Source organism: Chelmon rostratus, chromosome 2, assembly GCF_017976325.1.
Source record: "Chelmon rostratus isolate fCheRos1 chromosome 2, fCheRos1.pri, whole genome shotgun sequence".
Taxonomy (NCBI): Eukaryota; Metazoa; Chordata; class Actinopteri; order Chaetodontiformes; family Chaetodontidae; genus Chelmon; species Chelmon rostratus.
The window spans coordinates 9,222,674-9,233,436 of NC_055659.1; the positions used below are offsets into that span (position 1 = coordinate 9,222,674).

At 44.4% G+C, this 10,763-nt stretch overlaps 1 protein-coding gene across 1 annotated transcript; it reads right to left on the minus strand.

The window, feature by feature from the left end:
- Positions 1–12: 12 nt before the first annotated feature.
- mov10a (Mov10 RISC complex RNA helicase a) lies at positions 13–10,672 on the minus strand. The gene is made up of 22 exons (XM_041955483.1): positions 10,257–10,672; positions 10,053–10,158; positions 9,767–9,942; positions 8,125–8,366; positions 7,802–8,048; positions 6,634–6,774; positions 6,265–6,427; positions 5,920–6,071; positions 5,654–5,824; positions 5,262–5,409; positions 4,667–4,828; positions 4,175–4,278; positions 3,954–4,051; positions 2,916–3,014; positions 2,659–2,767; positions 2,431–2,548; positions 1,567–1,758; positions 1,405–1,476; positions 1,119–1,244; positions 942–1,030; positions 689–807; positions 13–556 (listed from the first exon to the last, which is right to left on the minus strand). Exons 1-22 carry the CDS (start codon positions 10,373–10,375, stop codon positions 492–494), a joined length of 3,018 nt encoding a protein of 1,005 aa, XP_041811417.1. The 5' UTR covers positions 10,376–10,672; the 3' UTR covers positions 13–491.
- Positions 10,673–10,763: the final 91 nt, after the last annotated feature.

Here is a 10,763-nt window from a genome sequence, read left to right on the forward strand (position 1 = left end):
TGCAGTACAATATGGTTCAAAAATGAAAGTTTATTTCAGAGGTCAATTATTATCAGCAAGAAACAGAGGAGTTAAAAAGAGACCAACTTGTAAAGTGCAAAGAGTAGTAAGACAAACGGTGATGAATTCCTGAGAAGAATAGAAGAGTCTGATTCATATTTTAAATTAGCCAGAAAATGAACTGCCTGTTTGCAGCAATGTTGCAGAGGGTGCAGCCCAGAAATGTCCTGACTACAGCAAAATCAGAGAATACAGGCAGAAGGCAGAGTCTCTGCAGATAAATACGTATTTATCATGTCTAAATATTGTTTTAAAGGAAAATCGTGCATACTATACCTTAAATTGCCAGTGTTTAATGTGTTTTAAGCTCAAAGAGGAAAAAAATGATTACTGATGCTTTATAGGCATGTTTATGTACTTGTATCTGATCATTTTCAGAGGATTCCACTGCAAATGGTTCTTTCTTTAGTGGTGGTGGTCTAACAGAGATTTTAATGCTCATTTTTCCATTCGGGCTCCTCGTACAGCTGGCGGGCACTCTCCTCTGCTACAGGACCTGCGACAAATGCACAAAGACACAAAAATTTCTTTCTCGCGAGGAGAACGTGGCAGGACAGCTTTGTGCCAGCGATATTAGCCTGAATATATGTCGTTCAGACACAACTGAAACGTTTACAGCTGTACTTACAGTCTGAGTCCACGTTGATTTTCAGGGTTGCCAGTCTTGACACAATATCGTCTTCTCCTTCTACGTCGTTAAAGTCAAATCCGGTGTAACCCTTCTCTTCCACGCAGTAGCTGATGAACCTGCAAACGAAAAAAGCCACAGATCAAACAAGGCTCTCAACTCAGCATCTGCAACTCAAAGAATACTCCTGCTGTTTTTTCCGACAACTCCGCCAGCACTGTTAAAACACCTCCTGTCGCCTGCTCTGTCTTACTTCTTCCAGGTGGCGTCCTTGTTGAGAATCACAGGGTTTCCGACGACGATCAACAGGGACCTGGCTCTGGTCACGGCCACGTTGAATCTCTGCAGACATTAAAAAAAAAAGAAAGATTAGTGACTTTTAAAGATAAGCAAATGCCCCTGCTGGTAGAATCGTCACTTTCTACCAGACCTTCTCATTTGACAGGAATCCAATGTTGAAGTCTTTGTCCATCTTGACGTAGTTGATGCTGCTGCGGACAGTAGAGACCATGATGATCTTTCTCTCCTGACCCTGGAACTCCTCCACAGACCCCACCTGATGAAGAGAAAAAGATTTTCCAGCCCTCAAATCATATAGTTGTGAATGAACGCAACCTTTATTTAGTTCATTACTCTCGTGCACGAAGGGAATCGCCGTGCTGATTCCGTGCAGAGGAGATTTTAAACAAGCATCCTACGGAGATGAATGTATTCACCTTGAGCTCTGTCAGATCGCTCCATCGCCTCTGAGCTGAGACGGACTTCAGGGCCTTTTGGATTTTCTCGACCTGTTAGGAAAGTGAGCATCGTTACCGACGACTGGCTAAAACCGTTCATCCTCGTTGCTAAAAACGCAAACGACCACCGCGCAGACTCACTTGTTTCCTGTAGGGGGTGATTATGCCGATGTCTTTTGCAGCGAGTTTGGGGAGACCCTTTTTTCCCTGCGTCTCCATCAGCTTGATGAGGTAGTCGACCAGAACTTCAATCTCAGACACGTTGAAGAAGGACGGACTGTTGGCCTCTCTCTCGTCTTTGCCCATCACCCCGTGGAAGATCAGTGGGAAACCCTGTAGTGACGGACAGCGAGCAGTCATCTACGTCGTCCCATTGAGTTTTTGTTGTTTAATCTCTGCTCACTGTTGGCTTTTGTCTCACACTCGTCTGTCCTAAAGGAAGCATTCCTCTTTAAACTCCCAGAGATTTTCCCTTTTATCCTAATGAGAGTTTTGATTTTTTCTATAATTCAATCTTTGGCCCACTTTGTCTCCTGATGAGATTTTGTTTTTCTAATTTGCTGTAATGATTTTTGATTGATTTTTGCCCTGTTTTCTGTGACAGTCTAGCATTGTTTAATTAATGAGTTAATGCCTTATGACACTAATTACTGTAAGTAAAGGGACTCTCATGAAAGTTACCTTTGCACTTCCATAAAGCTGAGGGACTTTTTGAAAGACAAATTAACAAGAAAGTGGTCAAATCAGTCGAGCAGAGGCAGAAACTTCCTGACTCACAGTCTCTAGTCAAGCTTCAAAACTCCCATAATGCAACTGTATAACTGTATACAACTGTATACTCTATAAAATGTTTACATGTAAAATTGGTGCAGTTTCATTTAAGGAATCAGTAAATAAACTGCAGTTGGTCAGAAATACATGCATACATACATCGGAATGGTTTGCTTCCTCATCAGTATTAAGTAATCAGTATTCAGATAATTTCAATTTTGAGAGGTTAAAAACCTTTTTGGGAAGGTATTCCCAGTTGCAGTAGGCCTCACGATCCCACTGGTCAGCAAACACCTGCAGTTCATTGTCATAGAACTCCTCATTGGGGATTTTCAGAATGGCAGCATGAGACCTGAGTGAAGAATGGGGGGGGGGGGGAACAAGAAAGCGTTAATCAAAACATCAGCTCTGTCAATGAGTAACCGTAACAAGCAAAATAAAGGTGATAACTGAAAGACACACCTGTAGTTTCGCAGCAGTTTGGTGACAAAGCGGGTGTCGAATTGCTCTGAGTCTTTACTTTTCTGGTACAAAGCATTACCTGTCATCAGTCTCTCCAGCAGAGAAAGTCCTGAGGAACACAATGAACAACAGACGCAACACGTTATTATATCAGATGCTGTTATTTTATCAAGAAAGGAAAAGTGGCGTGCAGTCCAATAACTATCATGGCGTGCAGCTGAATGCATCAAGACACGGTGACGTAATCCTCATCTCACCGAGTCCGTGCTCCAACGCGAGACGGGATCGGAGGATCGGCCCCAGCTGCTTGGGATCTCCTGCCAGCACCAGCTGACCGTCCCCTGCACTGAGCAGACCTGCGACACAAAGCGAAACATCCAATCAGTCAGCAACAGCATGCATCAGTTGCATAAGGTCAGAGTCTGGAAGCAGTGAAGAGCTTCTTTCAGAAGGAGTTGGAGGCATCATGAAAGTGGGAACTCTTGCCCTTTAATTTCAGTGCACCGTTAAGATGACATGATTTGTACACACTGAGATCATGATGCAAAGGCGGATCATCCTTTCATCAAAAATTAAACTTGTAGTACCTAAAATATCAACTGAGAAATCACGCTTGACAGATGAATGGATGCATCGATGGATCTAATAGTTTGTATTAGAGCTGCTCGCTTATGGAAAAAGTCATAATGGGAATTATTTTTGTCAATATTAAGATATATTAAGATTACAATTATTTAACATGATTAATCACCGACTCCGGAAATATCATACATTTACTGAACTTAATAATAAGACCAAACAAATTATCCTTTTAACAGTGGATTTCCTTGAAATATAATTCAACTGAAAAATAACTATAAAAATAAATGTCTTACAATAATAAAAATATTATAATAAATTTAATTACTATAATTAAGGCCTACCTAATGAATGGCTTCTATTACAATGTTGTTTTTATTTGGTATAAAAAAAGGCAAGAAAGGCTTGCTGAAATGCGACTTTCTTTTTGGCCTCTCCAAGCACCCGTACCTTAACATCACGCATGGACGTGCATCAAAATCCAAGTGACGGCTCACTTGACCGCAGTGAGCTGAACTAAACATGCCACAGCCTGGCTGAGAGTGAATTTGGTGAAGGGGAAGGGGGCGCGGAATGTGGTCGTTTTATATTGATTATCTTATTTTTTAATAATAAAATCTGATTAATCGCCCAGTCCTAGTTTGTATGCGTCTTTAAAACACTTTTAACTCACCAAAACAAACAGTAAACTGATAATTCAGTTATTCAGCATTTACCTGCAATAGCAATGACGCACTCTGGCTCCACTGCCTGGCCTCCTTCATCCATGAAGATGTGGGTAAAATGGCCAACTGGGATTCCTCCAGACACCAGTCTAAACGCAGGAACACACAGTTGAAATTTTAGCACAGTCACACGCAAGTGCAACATGGCTCATGCTGTGCAACGCTAAACAATGATGCCAACGAGCCAATACTGCAGAGTGAGAGCGACCTACCTGCCGGCTGTGATCATGGTTGTGACGATGATTGTGTATTTCATTAGAGTTTCTTTATCCGGAAACACAAAACCATCTTGTGTCTGGTCCCAGTTACAATTTTTCTGGAGCCAAAAGATAAGACATAGAGATGAAGTTAATCTGCATCTCTTGGTTCAGGTTTGTTAAAACAAATGTCACAAATTTTCCATCAATCCTTCCTTAAACGGCCTGAATGTGAGATATCTGTTCATTTCACTTCTATTGATGCTCCTCATTTGTGATCCACACATTTGCCTCCAAAGAGTTCTAATAAACAATAATGCCTTTGACTACACATCCTTCACTTTGTTAATTAAGTAACCAACATCTGGCTCAGAACATCATGAGTCATTCCGGTCAAAGTGGTGAGCTCACTCGCTTATAGCCAATTTACCACCAATAAGATTTCAGCTGGTTTACGGGCCATAACCGGATTATCCTGTGGATGTAAAACTGCCTGCTGATGCTCACCAGCAGCGTCTTGGAGACACTTCTAGGGTCTCGGCTGCTGGCGTACAAACGGTAAACCTGATGAGGATCCATGTGTACCAGCAGTCTCTCACAGAGAAGGTCACATGCACTGTTGGAGGGTGCACAGGCGAGGATGTGGGCTGACGGCTCTGCCCTGCTGACCTGTCAATGCAAGCAAAGTCAAATTCATCACTTAGAATAATCAACAAATCCTGTTGATGCTTTGCCGTTTGTATAAACAGTGTTGCTGTGGGTAGAAATAGGTGTGTACATTTAGCATCCTTTTTTTGGGCTGCCTCTTTTTTTATAGCAGCTCCACTTTGCACACCCTCGAATTCTAAAATAAGACTTTATATTTCAAGCCCACTATAGAAGACAGTTGCGATACAAACAAAAAAATGTAATATTATTTAGTAAATATGCAGAGTTATAAGTTAAAGAGCCTTTCAGGCTTCGTCAGGACCCAACAACAGCAAACAGATTTCTGTTTATGATTCCAACTCTGCACTAATCGACAAATCGTAGTTCATATTGGACACCACTGCAGAGACAGGTGAAGTGAATTGGTACCCAGGGTCTAACTACAGACGAATACCTGATTCATAGCCTCAACCAGGGTGATTGTCTTTCCCGTTCCAGGGGGCCCAAACACAAGATGAGGAGCGGGCTTTGACGATCCGGCTACGATGCGCTGGACCGCCGCGTGTTGCTGCGGGTTGTTTTCCAGCTGACGGTTGAACATCCTGGATGCGAGAAAGGATTTTTACACCTTGCACATTAGTGAAACACGCTGAAGTTAAACATGCAGAGATCCAAGTTTGTTGCAATGAATCTGAGCAGATAACTGAGAACATTGTCTGGTATGTGTTCTAGGAAACAAGGCTTTGCATGTCCACAGCTAACACATGTTCCATGTTTTACCACACTACATCTATCCGTGCTTTCGGTGTTCTGCATGCATGCTCTTTATCTGCATAGGAGCCGAACCTGAGTTTAGGCATGGAGAGATTAGCTGCTGCAGCACCAGATGGGAACAGCACGTCTTCCAGCTGATGTTTTGTCGCCAAATCCACCGCACGATGCTGCAGCCTCAGGGGGTATCGGTTGATGGTGAACTCCACGTCAAACTTCATATTGCTGATGAAATTCTGCAACAACCTGAAACAGTGGTGGAAGGTGAAAGCGTGGCGTGAGCTACGTTCCTTATTCGCCATCTGAGACACGCAGACAAGTACCCTCAGTCCAGCTCTTACTTGTTTGAGAAGCCCAGCTTGACTGCATCCAGCTCGACTCTGTGTACATATCCCATGTAGACAGTGATCGGCTGGACCTTGTCTTCAGACTTGGAAACCCTCAGACAATCTCCTCGCAGTACAGATGGTCGATTCTCGGCAACACCGGGAACCTGTTGGAGAATAGAAAAGTTGCTGTTCTTTCCTCTCTGGTATGTTTTTTATTCCCTTCCCAACACAGATCACTGAGCTGACATTAGGCCAGCGAGCTCTCAGAGGATGACAGCAACATGTAGAAATGAAATAACATCATATGAAGGAAGCAGAGAGAAGAGACGGCATGCGTTTACTGTGAGGGTGCCTTACTCTGAGCGTGAGCAGTTTTTTGTTGCTTTTCTCTTGAGTCATGGTTTGGTTGTGGAGGTCATACTTCCTGATGTCCACCTCCATCTGTATCTCTTCCAGGTGCAGCAGGAGGTGAAATCGCTGAAAGTATGTCTTCATCGTTAAGGAGGAGGTGAGGAGACCCCTGCATGCGCGCGCGCACACACACACACACACACACACACACACACACACACACACACACACACACACACACACACACACACACACACACACACACACACACACACACACACACACACACAAAGTGATGATGAGGGAGTCGAGGCCAGAAAAGGCTTCAGCGATAAAACACCCGGTGAGTTGCAAAGAGTCAGGCTGTTCTCTCACTTCACTGATGGGAGTCTCTGCCGGGCAGCTGGGGAGAGGTACTCAGAGTCCTCCATCCTTTGTTTAGCCAGTTCCTTTAGGTAATGATGGTACTTGTATTGTGCCAAAGGCACTGATATCCTCAGATGCTGGACGACGGTACTGCAGAGAGCAAAACACATCATGACTGTAATCTGTGACAATGAAACACAATTTCAGTAACCACCCTGGGTCCATTTGTTGATCAGTTTCGATTACAAGTGAAGAAAATTGCTTCAACCGGCTCCCAAATCAAATACTTGTACTGAAATCTGTAATAATAGATTTGTTGCTGCAGGGGGAAAAGCTCTGTACTCATTCTGTTCGTTAATAGTAAGACAGTGTGCTGCGTTCATCTGTCAGAATGATTATTTTCTCCACAAGAGTGACGCATCAATTTAACATCACACCCCTGCACCATGTTCGACTCACAGCGGACAGTTAAAAAGTATTAAAATTCCTATCACAGCACCCCAGCAGCTCTCCTGGTAGAGCCATGTATGAAGCTTGACTTCTGTCTGTCTCTTTTTAGCTGTCACTATCTAAATAAAGCAGAAATGCCCACCAAGAAAAATCCTAAAAAGAAACCAAAAACAACAACAACAAACTTCTACACCTACATCACCCATGATGCAACTTTTCCACCGACAGCTTGGTCTGACATTCAGATAGCCGTGAACTGCTAGCTTAAAACATTTTTCAGACTTCACAAACTCCCTCGGAAGCGACTTGTTTCACAGGTGTTGTTGTATCCTCACAACAGCCGTGTTTCCATCTGTTGTCAAGCGAATTTTGAGCGAAAATTATGAAATGTCGCAAAACAGAAAAAACTAAGAAAATTCAAATGAGGCACGTTTCCACAAACTGGTTTAGAGCAAATGAAGTGGGCTACACAAAGCGTTTTACGTTTGCTACGTCAGAACTGATTCGGCAAAAGTGTTTCCATCTCTCATTTAGTACATTAATACCTTTTCGAAAAAGGCAAAAACCATTTTCATCTCTTATCGAATGCAATATTTCAAAATGCGCGCAATAACACCTTGATGGAAACATGGCTAATGTGTAAAACCTTTCGAGCTCCACTTTAATTACCAGACTTAAAAGTGCATTTCTATTGTGACTTGTGGACTGCTTTACAATCGGTTTTTACCTCTCTGGAGGTACCCCCTCCACTATCACGGTGTTGACAGGCTTGTATGTGACCACCTGGAATGGTTTGTACGGAGACACGGGCCCCAGCTCCACAGCCAGCGGCGTCCTGGCCAGCGCTTCCATCTCCCTCACAATGCAGAAGGGCGCAGATCCCGGCACGTCAGGGCAAAACTCAAAGTACATCGTGGCGGGGAAATATCCGTAGTGGTTCAGCATGTACCGAACCACGACTTCATAGCTTTCTCCTGTGAAAGAAAGGAGCTGTGAGCGTTAATCGCACCTGTCCGTGAAAACCGAGAGGGGTAGTGTCAGTCGTCTCACCGGGACAGAGGAACAGCGGGCAGGCTCTGCTGACCCTCCGCTCATCCTCCAGAGTGAAACAGCGGATCTTGTGCAGGGCAGTGTAGTAGGTGAAGTGGATGCAGTTTTTGCCCTTGTTCACGATGTGGAACCTGACGATGACCAACTCTCTCAGACGATCCACAGTAAACTGAACCTTCCCACCGTCCGCCACTGGGTCTGACGTGATCTCAATGCCCCCCTTGTCAGCTGTCAACTTTTTCCTGTGAGAGAGAGGCATGATCAGAGTTTACACCTGTAAGGTTTATGGTTGGGCAGTCGATGTATGGAATACCATGTACCTTCTTCTTCTTCTGCCCTGAGTTGCCCTTTTGTTGCCTCTCTAAACTGTCTAATATCAAATAAAACAATGGACATATTATTGGATTCCCATTATTTTTAATTAAATTTAATCCAGTATACATTTTTCATGATGTTCTGCCCTTCACAGCAGATATTTTGCAGTAAAAGACATCCACAGTGACTGTGCTCCCAGCAGGCCTCTCCAATGACTCAGCATGTATAGTAATAAAAAGTTCAGGACTGGCTAACCTGAATGGAATGTAGCCATCATTAAGGCGAATTATACACCTGTGCTCCTTCTGCTTTGACGTGTCAGTAAGGTCTATTGTGCAGCAATGGAGATGGTCAAGAGCTGCCAAGAACCGCACCCTCAACATCACGAACAAGTCCAACAGCATCTCCATTTTCTGCAGATACAAACCCAACCTCTCACCTCCATCCTCTCACCACCAGGCAAATTCATCACAATCTGGTCTGGAAATACCAGCTCAGACAGCAAGACCCTACTGTGGAGGGTGAGGACAGCAGAGACCCTCATTAGGGTTTCTCTCCCTCCATAGACGACATGCATCATAAACATCCATCCATTATCCCCACTAGAGCTGAAACAATTAGTCAATTAGCCGATATACAGAAAATTAATCTGCAAGAATGTGTCCCCTTTAGTCTCTTGGAGACAAAAACATGGACAAATACGGTCCATAAACACAGGAATGTTTGACTGGAATTTGTCCCATTTGTCTGGGACACTGAAATCCTCCAGGACATGTGGGCCCGCACCTCATTTCAACAGCATTTAAAATGAAATTTGTCTCTCAAAGAATGTGATTAACAGTTCCAAATGGCTCCTAATATTATTATATTTATAATAATATTGTTATATTTAGTTTTTTTCTGACTTTTAGAAGTCAACTAGTCTAATTTAAACCTCTGCGTAAACGTCAGGGAAATTAGTCATTAGGGAAGTCCCTGGATGAGAGGTGGGGGTAGATTCTGGACAGGTCGCTCGTCTATCACAGGGCTGACATACACAGACAGACAGCCATTGGGCGGTTTAGCCTGCATGTCTGCGGCACCTGAGGAGACCCACATGGGGAGAACATGCCAACTCTGCATAGGAAGGCGCCAGCGGGCCAGCAGGTTTGACCCCAGACAATGCTTCTCGTGACAATGCTAACTGCGGCACCACCGTGCCGACTATTATCAAAAACCCTGTGAGAGAGAGGCCATCAGCCTGATGAAAGAGCACCTCCCACCCCCAACCCAGAGTTAATGGAACATATTACAGTATTATGCAGAGCAAACGCTAAAACAAACCTACCTGTTCAACTTTAACTTGCGCATGACTTCCGTGGCCAGCTTCTTCTTGGGGGTCAGCACAGGGATCGCAGGGATCGAGGGCGCAGGTGTTTCAGCCGTCTTCTGGGGGTCAGGGCTCGGACTCTGCGGCTGCTGAGGGGCCCGGGGCCTCCTCCACTGGTCACAGTACACTCGAAGCTAGAGCAGGGGTTGGAAATAACATGACACTTCCTCTTTCTGTTACTGTATTGTCTTGCAGACACTGAACATGTCCCGTCTTAATCCCCGCTGGAGAAATGACATCTTACCTGAGGTCTGACATTTACGAAGATCATCCCCTGTTTTACGTAGGCTTTGTTGAACTTCACAAGGGCATAGAGAACACTGGAAAAGTTAGGGTCCTTTATTCCTTCTCTGCAAAGATAAACACACACACACACAAAGAGGCAGCTGTATTATGCACAGCCCAGTATAACAACTGCATGTGACACACGCTTGTTTTTAAAGCCCACCTGCCCCTGAATTCAGAGTTGTAGATGTCACGAAGTTCCTTCCTGCTGATGTTGGATATTCTGTCTCCGAGAAATTCAATGAAGTCCAGTCCGGATTCGAGACACTCCGCCAGCGTCATGTTGACGTGCTGCGGGCCGCTGCTCCCGACGACCGACTGGCTCAGATGAGGAAGTTCATCGGCTGACTAACAGCCTCGATTTCCTGAAGCACTTGGGTTGAATCACTTTGTTTGTGCTTATTCTCTTATTCACATTCTCTCTCCCTCTCCTCCCGCTTTCCTCGAAATCAGCTGACTATTGGCGTTTGCTACTTCCGTTAAGCCAACCATATTTTGCCACGATCTCCACCAGCCAATCATATCGGTGCTGCCGGGCGTTAAATCTGGACGTCGCTCAATCCGAAACGGGTGAGCGCAGATGGCTTTCGTTTTCCCGGCTAAACGACGTGTTAAATCGAAACTCTGAAGCGGGCATCAGACGAGTCTGTCAGCGGCGACAGGAAACGCC